Source organism: Ciconia boyciana, chromosome 2 (genome assembly GCF_034638445.1).
Source record: "Ciconia boyciana chromosome 2, ASM3463844v1, whole genome shotgun sequence".
Classification (NCBI taxonomy): Eukaryota; Metazoa; Chordata; class Aves; order Ciconiiformes; family Ciconiidae; genus Ciconia; species Ciconia boyciana.
In genome coordinates, this window is record NC_132935.1 from 92,043,224 (window position 1) to 92,058,205 (window position 14,982).

A 14,982-nucleotide genomic window follows, 5' to 3' on the forward strand; every position below is an offset into this window, starting at 1 on the left:
CCAGGCCCCACAAGGCACTGCCAGTAGATGCATGATTTGAGCTTTCTCTCTCTTTCTCTTTTTTCCCCTCTCTTTTTTTTTTTTTTTTTATTAGGGTACTCTTCTGGAAAGGAATTTGCTTTTAAATGCACACATTTATTGAAGTTATTTAAATGAATCCAGCTAACGTGGGGAGTGTACTACCGCAAGGAATGGAGTGCCGTTGCACGCTCCGTGGTGTGGGAAGATGCTGGGAGCTTTCTCTCACACTCTGATGGTCTCAGAGCCAGGGAACCTTATTTTTATACTCATTTCTCCTCTTTTGCTCGAAGCCAAAGACTGAAGCTTAGCCATCTAAAGCAGTAGGGCAAGAAGGAGAAGTTGGCGTGATATTGACAACCAGGGGTCTACTAGTAACAAACTCCATCCAGTGTTTGCTATGTTCTGCTGCTATGTTTATTTTCTCAGCTCTGTAGCCTCCGAATATTTTTTTGCTATTTATAATACTAAAGACAACACTTGGAATATGTTGTTTATGTAACTTCACTGCTTTTGGTTTATTCAGGTTGTAAATATATTGAAGGCAGAGTTTGGTGGTGTTAGTGCATCTTTCCAAATCTTCATGACTAGTTGTGTTCTACATAGCTCCTGTGTACCTTTCCAAACTCAAGAAAGTACCCCTCTTGTGAATACTTGGCAAAAATCAGTGACATTTGATTAAAGAAAAATAAATTACAAAATCAAGTTGCTACAAGTGACTAAGTGGGGAAGATTGCAAAATTGGTTTAATGCCTGAAACACATTGGATTTTTTGGATTGTTTAAATTGAAACAGTGAACTCCTTAATAGTGGTAGGAGAAAAATAGATGGCACTAAGACATATGCTATAAAATAGCATTTTTAAAAATAGTGTAGTCTAAAAGTAGAAATTGCAGTTGTTAATTGGATTCAGTTTAGTGGAACTATTAGGGTAAGTATAGCAGCATGTCTTCCAAGTAATGCTTCAAAAAGTAATGAACATATTTATGGAATCCAGTTATTGTGTATCAGCCTACTCCAGTTTACTTGTCTATTGCTTTCTGATATGGCTTCCAAAGTAGGGGTTTTCTTTTCATGTATTTAAACATGTTTTAGTTTGGAAGCCCACCCCTAGTTAATGCTTTTGTATTTCAAATATAAATTTCCAGTATAGAAAGGAGAATATATTTTCACTTTTTTCCTAGGAATTTTGTTCTTCCTCTGAGGATAGTCTTTCCCCCCTAATGAAGCAGTGTGTGCTAGGTATGTGCGGAAATTGAGAACTGCAAAGTATAGTAATGTAGGTTCAGATTATTTCCACTAACAAAACACACATTTTTTTCTTGTCTTTATGGTGGTCTTACCAACTATGTAATAGAATAAAAGCTTCATTGTTGACTTAAGTTTGGAGGTAGTCTGAATTTAATTTAACATCTGTGATTATTTGTATAATTTGAAAAATAACTGCCTAGATTTAAGGTTATTCCTTTTTGTGCAGTGCAGTCTGTTTTCTTCTTCTTTTTGTTTTTAAATACAATCTACCAATTAATTTTGGCATATAGGCTGAAGTCTGTATGCCAGAATTGTTGTACCTTTTATAGTTTTAAATGCAAGTAGAGGAGAGAAATATCAGGATAACTGTTCCTGGTGTCCCTTGGCATAAAGGGTGGTGAAGACACCAAAATTGCAGCTATCAGTCTGCTTTTTACTTTCTTTCTTTTTCTTTTCCCCCCATGGGGTCTAAGAAAGGAGGAAGGAAATAAAAATTCAGATGAAACTGTGTTTTCATTTATTCATTCAGCTAATGGAGAAATTGATAATTAATTGGTGAATTTGTTCAAATTTCTTCTGACTTGACCAGAATCAATCTTAGCCCTCAAACTAAGTGACCCTCTTTCCTGAGATGACTTTACTCCATCTGTTTTTGTGTGGTGTGACATGAGCTACTTGGTTTCTGGATGAACAGGAGTCTTGTCCAGAGAAACAGGGTGGAAAACACCAGCAAAGCTCCTGCTTCCTCCTCTCTATATTATCTATTGAAAACTCTTCTGTGCCCAAGCTGGGGAGGGCTGCTATTGACCTCAGATAGGCAAAGCCTTCCCCTGCAGTATCCAAGTGAATCTCCCTAGCTGTTGCAGAAACAGTCTACCTCTATTCAGCTGTCTTGACAAATTTAGCAGGGCAAGAGGGCTGAAATAGTTCATTTTAATTGTCTAACTAATTTAAGGCTTTTACGACAACACCTTTCTGGGAAAGGAAATGCTATGACAGTATTTCTGGCACTAGGCTAGCTGCTCCCTTAGTCAATAAGGCTATGGATGGGCGAATCTGACGCAACTGCAAAAAGGCAGTAAATTGGACCATTTATTTCCAAGGAGGAAATCGGTGTGTCAGGTTTATCTGGAAAATTCTCTTCATGATTAAGCTAGTGGCCAAAGTAGCAGGAGTTCATGAAGGTGGCAAGTTGTAGTTCAGTTCCAACACTTGCCACATTGTGTTGATCTGCTCGGAAATGGTACTGGAGCTGAGGGACAGTTGTGCTGCTGCTTGAAATGATGATGTTCAACTGCAACCACAGCATAGTCATGAGATAGCCCAAATACTGGAGATGGTATTGGGAAAGTGATTGCTTTCCTTCAGCTGAGTCCCTTATTAAGCCACGTCTTCTGTTTTGTGTGTAATAAAATACTGCTTTTTAATTGGTTTTGTCAGATGAGTCTGTTAGGGCTGCATTTCAATGACTGTGTATGGCCAACTCAAATATACTATTTCCCCCCCCCTCCAAACATAGTGGAACACAAATGCTGTACTGTGTAATGGAAAGTCCTCTGCTGTGCACATCGGGTAGATCTGAATTTGAAATTAACATGTCAGTTCATTGCTTTGCCATGATACAAGCTTCCCTTGTTAGTCCCTCTCCTCATTTTGCATATGTCAAACTAAAAGCACTCCTGAAGTGGCAGCTTCAGGATTAAGTAAGTGGGCATTTTTTGGCTCAATTATGGCAATTAGTGTTCAGTCATAGTGCATGTTTAAACTCAAGGGTTGACATGTCAACATTTTGCTCTAGCTTAAAGTAAGACTGGTTTTGGTCAGAGAAGTGAGTGTTTAATATATTGGTCATTACAATGGAAAGCTTAGTAAATTAACTGAACATAAGGTGTTGAGAGATGCTGTTCTTCAGGTTGACTTTTTTCGACAGATAACGAAGTCTAGAACCAGGGAACGAGGGGAGAAGAGAAAGGAAAGCACTTGTATGGACTTGATAGGAAGTTATTGCACTGTCGTGCCTCAAACAAGCCATGTTGTGCCTTTTCTTTTTTCCAGAAATGCCATGGGGGCAGCATCTATGTGTGCCCCTGCTTCTGGTAGGAGTAAAGATTTGGGTGTGAGGAAACAGCAAAGATGTTGCTTTGTAAAATCTATTTAAAGCCCGACACTGTGCAAACTCAGCAGCAACAGAAAACTTGAGTCTGTCAAATACTTCTCTCCTACCTTATTTACATTGATGCTACAAGTGCCACTGGTGCTACTGACTGTAAATCTACCTAGATCTAGAAGCACTATAAACAATTCAGCATTTTAAATGTGCAGCATGGCAGTGCTCCATAATGGAAGTGCACCAACACATTTTTCAATGTGGATAGTGGGAAGCGAGTGGCCAGAGATGAGAGGTAGACTTAGATCTTAACTTTGAGCAAATGCCTGCTAGTTGGGCTTAGTAATGTTCTGTATTTGACAGTGCTCCATGAAGAGAAATGCGACTAGCATTTTGTAAATGAACGTTTACAAAGGAGGAAGAAAATATCTCTTTCCTGATAGTTGTCTTAAATTAATCTCTTAACTTTAACTAAGCTTATGGTGTCTGTCTTTCAGCTTTTCTTTAAATGTGATTTAACAATGAACTCTCCTTGGTGGATTATTTGACATACACTATGTGCATTTTCAGCTTCTGTATGAACATATCCAATACTGGATGTACTACTCATCCTCCCTTACATACTATATAGATGTGTTAATTAGTTCGGTTCGTGTCCTTAGTAATTAGATTACTCACAGAAGACCCTTAATAAACACACATTAAAGCGTACATTAGGGTAGTAGAGATGTAATCCAGATATGTTTAGGGGGAGAGGGGGGTGATTCTCTCCCTGCCCCCCCGCCCCTTTGACCCAGGGCAATTATACACAGGAATGTGTGCGGAGAACCTTGAAGCTGAACACTGCATTGGAGTTAATGAATGTATTTCTTAGCTTCCTTCACCACTACCCCACCCCAGTCCTCTTTCCTCTGTGTATTAGCTTGATCTTCTGTAATTTTATCTCAAGATTGTATTTGGGGTCTTCTAGTAGATTGTAGTTTTCATTTGTTTAGTGGGCAAAAGCCCTGAGACTGTTCTTCAGAGACTCCAGAGCAGCACAGGTAAAGGCTGTAGCCTCGGTGTTTATTATTAAATGAGTTAATTCTTTTTTCATGGTTGACTTGAAAATTGGAATGGTTGCATTTTGGTGTTTCTCCAGCAGCTTAGTTATTTTGACTTAATCTTCCTGTCTTCAGTACTATTTTTGCACTTACCTAAATACTGGAAAAAAAATGTAATTTCTAAAGGCCCCGGAGTCCACTACTTGGAGCACTGTTGTTTGTATTTGCAGTTGACTTTGAGGAAGATGTGGGACAGCTGTTCCACCACAGAATCACCCCAAATTTCAAGGCAGTATATCTGTGGCCTAAATCTACAGTTATCTTCAAGATAAATGCAGGATTATGGGTTTCAGTTCTAGGTTCAAGATTTTTTAAGCCCTTTCTCTCAAAATAGAGGAATAGGAAGGTATAGTGTTTTAAAACGTGCATTATTTTTTCTGGCTAGCAGCCCTCATTAACATCAGCTAGCTTACCCTAGCATCCTTTTTATTTTACAGTTCTCCCTCTAGAGATACATTAGTCATTGTTTCTGCACAGTAGCATTTTTTTCCCTGCAGCAGTAATTGGATTGCAAGAGTTCATTTAGTCTCCATCTAACTCTGTTCCAAACTTCTTCTGCCTCCAGCATGGCACAGGGTGTTCAAAAATCTGTGATAACTCTGTCCATGACTCTTCCGTTTTTTTTCTTCCGCCATGTTTGCACCAAAATACCAATAGAGAGCACAGCATTCCCTTGCTTGCTACAAGCCTTTGTGAATGTTAAGTGTGTTTGTAAACTTTAAATGTATTTATAGCCTGTCTTTTGGGGTAAAATCCACACTTCACTTACAACCCCCATTGAAATACAATATGAAGGCACTATTTACATTTTCATGTTGAGTTTTGGTCGGTGGCATTAGTTTGATTTAGACAATAGTAAAGGTGCGAGCCACCATCCTCAGCTGGTGAGGATTTCTGAGAGTTTTTTGGCATTTAAAACTTTTTAACTTGTTTAATGCTTGACGTGTTTTCTGTCTGTGTTTTCTGGTGGGGGGAGGACAAAGTGCTTTGATGTAAGAAAGTGCTGGGCCGATGCGGAGGCTGCAGATACACTGGCACATGCTGTCAGAGATTACTTTCACGTGGAATAGCAGCGTTCATAGGTGCAGTTTTGCTTCCATCGCCGTGTTATATAAAAGCCTGCTCACACAAATAAAGGACTTGAGCCTTAACGAAGGGAAAATGAAGTCCAAATAAAATGTCCTGGCATAAACCATGCCAGAAAAGAAACTTCCTCCCATCTATCGGAATCTGACACAGATCTTTTCATTCATCCTTTTACTTGCCTTTAGGCATACCTCCCAGTGGTTGTTAGGCAACCATAATAATGTTGCTGAACATGCAGGCTGGCTAATTGGATTGTCCCCTTCTTGGGTTTTTTGTTCAAACAGTCTTGGTCATCTTTAATAAGGCAAGCACATGCAAGTTGCTTCGTTGGCTGATGAGATAAACCAAGGGGCTTTTAAGAGTTCCGTGACACGTCAAGGACAAAAGTTTGAAATCTGTGCGAGCTTTGGCATCGTACTTGAGAGCGTAAGAATTTGCCTGTGTCACAACAGAAGTCTTGCTAAATTCTGCTTTAATTCAGCACATTTCCCAGTTGTATTCAAACCAGCCTATTCTAATGAGAATTTTTGGTTGAAAGGCAGTATCTACTCACATGAATGGAGCTGAGCTGCACCACAAAAATTTAGTGTTCAAATAGGCTGAGAATTTCCTGCACCTTGTAACCAGTGTTACTAGGGTAGTCTTACTAGCAAGAAAGGTGTTCAGAAAAATAGCAACGCTATAGTACAGGATGAGATGTCATGGAAGAGATGACATGTATTATAAGGATGGCAAGGGTTTGTTCTTTGTTACACTCGTAGGAAAATACATTTAGTATGTTGTTCAGGAGGGCCTATTTCTCTATGCCATCTTAACATGAGTGAATTCTTGCAAGTGGTGCTCAACTTGAGTGTCTAGTGGTTTCCCTGGTTGTTCTGAGTACATAAACTAAAAATGCATGTGATTTGCATTTACATAACCAAACTTACCTTGTATTAATTATTGCAAGGCAACTTGGTGTGGTTTATGCTCCACTTATTTGTCTCTCTTTTTTTATTTTTATTTTTTCTTATCTTATTGTAGATTCACCAAATTGAAGAGCCTTAACCTTTCCAATAATAATTTAGGAGACTTCCCACTGGCAGTCTGCAGTATCCCAACCCTGACTGAACTCAACGTGTCCTGCAATGCCCTCAGAAGTGTTCCAGCAGTTGTAGGCGAGATGCACAAGCAAGTATTTTCTTAAAACTTAACGTACACGGACTGATAATATAGACAACGAGCAGTTTCATGACTCTGTATATATATAATCTTGATATGAGAAACAGTTTAAACCTACAGGGTTTTGTCAGAGCAGACTGGCTTGTAGATCTATATGGAAGCAATCGTGAGCTGCGGGTGGAGGGGAAGCACCCTTTGTATCTCAAAGCTCTTCCAGTCCCCAGTATTTGACACAAGGGTCGCCTTCATGGTGAAGATAATCTTTACACCCCCTTGCTTATGTGCTTCAGCCATCACACAAGTTGCAGTTCTGGAGATGCTTGAAGATATGATACAACTGTCTAGCACAGCCTGCATTTCATAGTTGCAAGGCTTTTAATTATTTGGTTGCTGTCTTCAGTAGCAGATGTTAAAGTGTTATTCCTTAACATTTTTCTTTCTTCTGCCCTTTTGTATATTTTATTTCATTGTAACTGCAGCAGATTTGTGTGTTTATAGGAAGGAAATGTGATTTAACAGGTCACTCACTTTCTTCACTCTCCCTTCCCCTCCCCCGCCTTTAATAGCTTGCAGACATTTTTGCTGGATGGCAACTTTCTGCAGTCCCTTCCTGATGAATTGGAGCATATGCATCAGCTCAGCTACGTGAGTCTGTCCTTCAACGAGTTCACCAACATTCCAGGGGTGCTGGAGAAGCTGACTGCCATGGATAAGCTCTGTATGTCAGGAAACTGCATGGATACCCTGAACCTACAGGTGTTAAAAAGGATGCCTCACATTAAACATGTGGATCTAAGGTAGGTATTTGAAAAAGGGGAAGAATAAGTGGATCTAAATTATTGGTGTTGAAATGGTTTCTCTTCGGCTGTCAGAATAGCCCCCGGGTATGAATCTGTTGTGTTAGTCCATTGAACCATGTTTCTGGCAGTATTGTGTAACTCACAGCACTTGCCAGGACTTAGCACTCTTCTTTGAGGAAGAGGTAGCATTTAGGGGGATGGATAGTTCAGGAAAATGAGTGGGGGAAATTAAGATTTATACCAAAAAACCCCAAACAAAATAGAGCCTGGGACATTGGTGACTCCTGCAGTTCTTGTTGGTGCAGTGTTAATATAATATAAATGATAGTCCGTGACTCAAAAAGCTTCTGTCTGAAATTACAGATGTGTGAGATGAAGAAAAGGGCAGTGAAAGTGACAGGACAAAAATAGATATTTTAATATTTCTTGCTATGTTAAAAAGCCTCGTCCACCATGGGTAACGTTATTTTATTGATGCCTTCAGGACAGTCTAAACAGATCCTTATTACAAATGCCTCTGGTATGAGGTGTTTCTTTATTCTTACAGTCTTTGGGGAAGCCAGCTTCTGCAATCAGCTGGGCAAGGCTCAATTCAGAGCCTTGACCACGAGGTCCAAATAACGATGAAATTTAGAACCACTTAGTTAAATTAAGCTCTTCAAGCTAAAACTTAGTGGCCCATACTGCTGTGTAGCTGTCAGACTTTGCAGTCAAGGAAGGGCCAGCATAAGTTAAAGAAACAGCTAAAATAGATGGATGAATTCTGAAGTGTATATGGTGGGGTTAAAATATGTCTGTGTGTTTGTATGTATGTTAAAAGCAAATAAACTGGCCTTAGTGTAGGGATGCTGAGGCTGAGCTGGCCATGAGTTCCAGTGGTGCAGTTCCAGCCCTCTCATTGTCTGCCACATCTCTTCTGCACCGAGCAGTGAACAGTGGTTCTTTGTAACGCTACCTGGAATAGTAGATGTCGAACGTGTTTGTAAACTGTACTTGGTGTACAGTGAAGTGCTTTGCCATGGTGAAATCAGAAGGAAGCACTGCTTGTAAACTGAAAACAGAAAAAGTAGGCTGTGGTATTGGAGGGGGCATATTACTCATTTTCTTTTAACTGGAAAATGTAGCTACTCTGAAAACACAACTGTTCTACAGAGGGCAACTCTTTGAAAGCAAGAGTAACAACAAAACTGCAGGTATATGCTGTTACCCTCACTAGGGAGGCTCAATGGGCCAACAGAAGTTACTATACCGATTTTAGTGTTCTGGTAAGAGCTGAGAACTTGAAACTGAGCTCTTTGGAGTGCTCTGCCATCTCAAATGTTGCTGGGTTATAGATAATCTTATTTCAACTGTAACTTCTGGGGAAACTGCTGAGTATTGGCAGCGTCAATGCACTGAAGTGAAGATGTGATAAAACCTCTTCTCTTTATCTGACAGACCCACTTGTCTTGGGGTTTTGTTTTGTTTTCTTTCAACACCCATTTTCAGGCCTCTGAATTTGCTTGCTATGGAACATGGCAAAGAGAGGAAAATAGGGGAATTCATAAATCTCAATTTGGCCTTTCAGTAAGGCAAGAGACTCCAATATCTGTAGGTTACTCGTATCTGCCAGGCTTTTCCAGCAGATGCTCATGGTAGGCCAGCAGGAACTGTAGAGGTTTTGTTCTTTTCCAAACTATTGGGCACAAATAACAATCAGATCATCTTTTATTTTTATAGACACAATAACAGTAATACTTACGTTCTTGCAGAGCCTTTTATCAGTAGTTTTCAAAGTAATTTGGAAAGGAACTTGGTGTCATTATTCCTTTGTCATGATGGATAAAACAACAGAGCTGATCCATCCTGCTTTTAAAATACCATAACAAAGGGGAAAATATTTAAAATCAACCTTGATCATAACCTGCAGGCATGCTAGTTTAATCCAGCACAGCCGATTGTAGAGTGAGCATTGGTTTGTCAGCAGGAGCCTGCCATGTAACTACACTTAATCTCCTTTTTTGTCTGCAAGATTGAATTCAATTAGGAGATTGGAGGCCGACGAAATAGATTTTCTGCATCATGTGACCCAACTGGATCTCAGAGACAACAGACTTGGGGAGCTGGATGCAACAGTTTTTAACAATGTTGAAGTGTTACACTGTGAACGGAATCAACTGGTAACTCTCAAAATCAGTGGATATTTTCTCAAAGCGCTGTATGCTTCCTCAAATGGTAAGTGCATTTTCAGGGCAGCTGTGGTGTTGTCATCTGACTTCTGGTTTTCGTATGTGGTTCTGTGTGTGGTGCTTATGGAGTGCAGTGCACGTAATCAGGAGGCTCTTGACACGACCCTTGGATAAAAGGGTTTTGCATGTGCTGTGTCATGCTGCTACCAATTCTGAGCTTAGAAGTGACTTTCAAATAACACTGGGCTACTGATTTGGAGGTTTCAAAACTGTGAAAATCTTAAAATTTGGGCTGAAATTCCTCTCTGTGTCAGCAGGGATGGCTCTTGAAGTTGTCAATTCTTTGCATTGTATTAATGTGTTGCTTTATCAAGGCAAATAGGGAATTTATTGCTTTTTCCAAGGTTTGAGAAAGTTTGAACAAGTGGCCATTTGTGAGACAAGCTGAAATAATGTATAATTTTGCTACTACATCTAGCTGTTTACTCTGGCCAGAAAGCTACAAAATCTATAATGAATAACTTCATTTGTATTCAATAATAAAAATAATGCAGCATTTTCCAGTTGAATAACTCCTGTGTTCCATGAATAGGATTTGTTTGATCTGTCTTTGGAAGCTGCTGTTACTTAAAATACTTAGTTTTCACCACCATTTTTATTGTTTGGAGTAGTTTGGTATGGAATAAACAAAATGCAAGCTCAAAGACCTGTGAATTTGCTGAACAGTCTGCACTGCCTTTAAAAGGCTGTCATCTTAACGATATCCAAGCCTGTGCCTTCATTAAGTATTCATGCCAGGATCTTTGTAGCTGAGAAAAGTTAACAATCTGAGCATGTGCTGTGCAATGTGAGCTGAGAACCCAAGTCAACCCATATCTTCCAATCAACTGCCAATTTGGTCTTGCTGTTCCTCCTGGCTATCCTCTCTTTGCACCTTCAGCCACCTCATTTTAGTCTCATCTTCCATAGGAACCGTGATGCTTGTTACATTTTCACTTTAGTGGATTTTCTGTAGGCTTAAATAAATGTCTGCTGGTTTTATTTCAACCTTAATGCTAAGCATTAGCTACCTAAAAACCTCAGAATATGAAATATTATTGAAGGAATCAAAATATAACATTACTAGCAGTAGGTGAGATGCTATGAAAGGTCTGTAAGGCTGCCTGAACCAGGAACTCCACGGGGGATGCAAAGGCTCATGTAACATGTTGAAAAATACTCTGGATCTTCCCATGACCTGGAGGACTCTGGGGTATTCTGTAGCTTGCTGTTCCAGAGTGGGGAGTCTCGCTTCCATGCCTGTACCATTAGTGACCAGTGAAAAAAAGTAGAGCAGGTTTGAGACTGACTATTCTGGGCAGAGGGTGGCAGAGGTGAAGTTACAGCTCTGGGACAAAAATGGAAAAATGAGAATTTGCCATGAAACATGTAAAATCCTCAAGTTTCTCCTCTCTGATCAGTTATGCAGTGTCTGTCATAGCAAATACAATGTAATATAGCAAACGTACTTGGACATAATAAAGAAACAAAACTCATTTCACAAAGGCCCAGATCCTCAGAAGTTTTTTAGGTTGCTGACTTGTTCTGAAATATCTGGGTGTTAGCTGCTTAAAGTAGCTCTTACGGAACAGCCATTTAAGTGCAAATCTTTACCACCACTTTTGTTTTTATTTATTTTTCCCCCTAGAACTTGTTCACCTTGATGTGTATCCAGTTCCTAATTGCCTAGCTTATATGGATATTTCTAGGTAAGTATGCTTTTTCTTGGGCCTGTAAAATGTACATCAATGAGGCTTATGGAAAAATGACATTCACTGGTATTTTACTGGGAAGGGAGTGGGGGCAGGAATTGGACATTGAGATATGAGAAGACTGATTTTCAGAGTTAGAGATGGGCTTTTTCTCTACCGGCCATTTCTTCCTTGTTTCCTTTTTATAGATTTACTTTTTAAATTCTTTTTAGTGCTAAAAGCAAAGCGTGCCTTTATAGTTAAAGGAATAGAGTTTCCCTGATTTAAAGATTTCCTATCTTCTAGACATACAACATGATGATTCAAACGTGCACCAATGAGAGACATGTACAGAAGTTCCTTTCTGGATATGTCTGTGTCACAAGCCCAGTGCAGGTGATGGTTTGATAGTTTACTCATCAGTATGGCAGCTCCTGCAGCTCATGGTTGTTCTCTGCAGCCCTGGCTGCTGCAGGGGTGTCTGCAGTTGCCATTTGAATGCATCTGTAAATCTCACCTTAAGGAGGGAGGTGGGATAAGGAAAGAAATGGAAAAGGGGGTGTTTTAGTTTGTTTTACAATTTAAGGCCTGAATCAGGAAAACACTTTGTACCTGTGCTTAATGTCTGTCTTATTTAAGGAATTACTCATCTGCATGTTGAAGTGATAATCTCGTTCATTAAAAAACCTGCTTAAAGCACTCTTAGCTGTTGAGGGTGATCATAACAATTAGTGAGTTAACCTGTGCGAGTGGCTATCAACTTCAAAGTTTCATCAACCATGCAACTCCCATTGTGCACCTGAGTGTAACACACAGGTGTGGCCAAATAAGTGTGATTTATTGAAAAGCATTCTTTGTAAAGCTGTGTTCTCCATTTAGCTGTAAATGAAATTGGTACAGAACGCATGATTTTGATCACAAACCCCTTTTTGTGCCTCAGTTCAGTGACAACATTGTTAACTAAATGGGTAGGGTGTCTAGCTTCTTGGCTCGCTTGGAATTTTGGAAATCTGTTTGAGATTGAAAAGGAAGCTATCTGAGGGTAAGAGGGTTTGGTTTGCTATCACATATTTTGGTTAAAAGCTATTGCATGAACAAACTATAGGATACAAGTACATGAATGAGCATGGACATTGATTTATATTCATGCTGCGTAAGGGTCCTATTGCTGAACTTCAGGTCTGCGAGTGCCTGAATATTATTTGATGCTCAGTTTTGCATCTGTGTATGCTAACTGAAGTAGTGGTTATGTGAATGCACATGTACACAATCTCCTCCATGTATTTTGTGCTGCTAATTTTTATCTTTAAGGCAGGATACACGGATGCCCCACTGTGCCTAGCTGCATGTTTTCAGTGCAATATTTGGAAAAACCTACCTCTAAGAACTTCATTTTTAGAAGGGTTGGTTTCTGTGAAGACAAATGCAAGAAAAGCAAAACGCTTGACTTTAAAGATACACAAAAAAAAATATTTTGCTCTATTCAGTGAGATAGCTGAAGAGTGGTAGAGTGGGTTTCAGGATTGAATTTATGGGGGATCGAAGAGATGTGTTTCAACTGTGTAAGGTGTGAATATTTTCTGAGGAGTATCTCACAAATTTTCTTCTCCATGGAGAGACTTCTTTATCCTTGATACTCTGATACTCTTAATACTTCTTCCCTGATAATTTGGAAGCAGCTTTTTCCATTGTCTTAGTGGCTGCACGTCTAGGGAGATGATAATGCTGTTAGCTTTCTTGCCACCTAATTCAGGACCTTACTACACTGGTAGTGCCCTTAGGGAAGGAGGGGTGATACAATCTCATAGGAAACATATTATATAGCAGATTTATTTCCTGCAAGTATCTGTATCTCTCTTGTATTCTTAATAGTCTTTACATCTCGATTATTGTTTAGTTATACCTCTTTGTGTTCTTTATTCATAGAAATCACCTGGAAAACCTGCCTGAGTGGGTATGTGACAGCAGGAAACTAGAAGTGTTGGATGTTGGCCACAATCAGATACGTGAGCTCCCTGCCCGGTGAGTCTTGTAGACCAGTTGCACAATGTGGAACAGGATAAGCAATTCAGCAATAATTGCTGATTCAGTGTTTAGCTTGTTCTGGTGACTGTCAGGCCCGTTTTATCTTTTGTTTGATTTTATTTTTACCTTGTGGGGTGTCGTCATGCCTCAAGCTTCCACCCAGCCTTTCTTCTTTTACTTTCATGCGGAGAAAGCAGTGCCTTTGAACTCCAGGTGGAAGTTTTGAAGCTGTTCATGTGGCTGTTCAGGCAGGAAAGCCCTTCATTTTTAATACTGAACATTAAATATTTACAGCCATAACTTTGCATGACAGTTTAGAGATCCAGAACTTGTAACTTCAGTGGTGCCTAGAGACTCCAGTTCACAGCCCTGTTTGAGTGAAAAAGGGCTGAGAGGAGAAGGTAAAGCCTCATCAAGCAAGTAGAGCAATCACCTTCACTACAAATATGATCTCTTTTCCAGAGGTCTAAACTTAAAATTGATAAATACAAATGACAGGAAGCAAGTGAACAGGCAGGAAAATAAGAGTTGAGTTTAAATAATGAATGGCTCTTACTAGTTTTTTCTAGAGAGACCTGTTCGAAGTGAGTATACTGGTCAGGTGCTGGTATTGAGAATTTTTAAGTCCCTGACTTCACTGGAAGAGAGGTGTCATTCTTGGTTGCTCTGCACACTTCAAAAGAGATGTTGTGAAAGGGAGACATACTGGGCGCAAAGGGTGAAATTGCATGGAGATGTGCAGAGCCACCGAAGATTGTAGACAGCTAGTATATGATGAGCTATTAAGTATTTTCCTTACGGAGCTTTACAGCACAGAAGAGCATCAGAAACCAAAAAAGTTAGTTTTGTTTGGGTCAGATGAATGTGCCATATGGTATAAACGAGCAGTTTTAGTGTCATAAATGGAAAGAGAATAGATTTCAGAAATGTGGGCAGAAAAGGATGTGAGGAGATTTACAGAGCAAACTAATGGGCTAACATACAGACTTAATCCTTCTGTTTTTTCACACAAAGTGAAACTGCCTACTCAGAAGGTGGGGGGAGCAAAAGTTCATTTGCCTTTCATTTGCACTTCATAACAGCAAGGAGTATCAAGGCATACCGGATATCTTTGGGAGATTAATGATTAGCTGAAATTAGGTACAGTCAACATCCCACTTGTCTCTCCTGCCATCTTATCATTAACCCCAGGAAAAAGCTTATCTTTGAAAGCTCTTCTTTGTAGTATATGTCTAGATAGCTTAGCTCCTAATAAGTCAGCTCAGTTTTAAGGCCCAGTTCAAAACACAGGCTTTGAAAGTCTGTTAAACTTCAGGGAAAGTGGGGTCTCGATTCAAATGCAAATGGCTCAGACATATAGACCTACTGTTAAGTATCAGGTAAATACTAGTGCCCAGTAAATGTGTTCATGTGCACTGCTGTGTGCTTTTCCTTCTACATAGAATAGCACTCTGAAAGCCTGTGAAGTGAGTGAGCAGGACTCTCCTAGGAGGATGCTTGCAACTCTAACCACAAATGTTCAAGCCTTGACTG

At 39.7% G+C, this 14,982-nt stretch overlaps 1 protein-coding gene across 1 annotated transcript in view; it reads left to right on the top strand.

The window, feature by feature from the left end:
• The window catches only part of PHLPP1 (PH domain and leucine rich repeat protein phosphatase 1), a 145,948-nt gene that overhangs the window by 101,367 nt on the left and 29,599 nt on the right, over positions 1-14,982 (top strand). Inside the window, exons 5-9 of the mRNA XM_072853161.1 lie at positions 6,589-6,735; positions 7,293-7,523; positions 9,538-9,740; positions 11,382-11,442; positions 13,351-13,446. Coding sequence (XP_072709262.1) covers positions 6,589-6,735; positions 7,293-7,523; positions 9,538-9,740; positions 11,382-11,442; positions 13,351-13,446 — 738 coding nt within the window. The remainder of the gene's footprint in view (positions 1-6,588; positions 6,736-7,292; positions 7,524-9,537; positions 9,741-11,381; positions 11,443-13,350; positions 13,447-14,982) is intronic.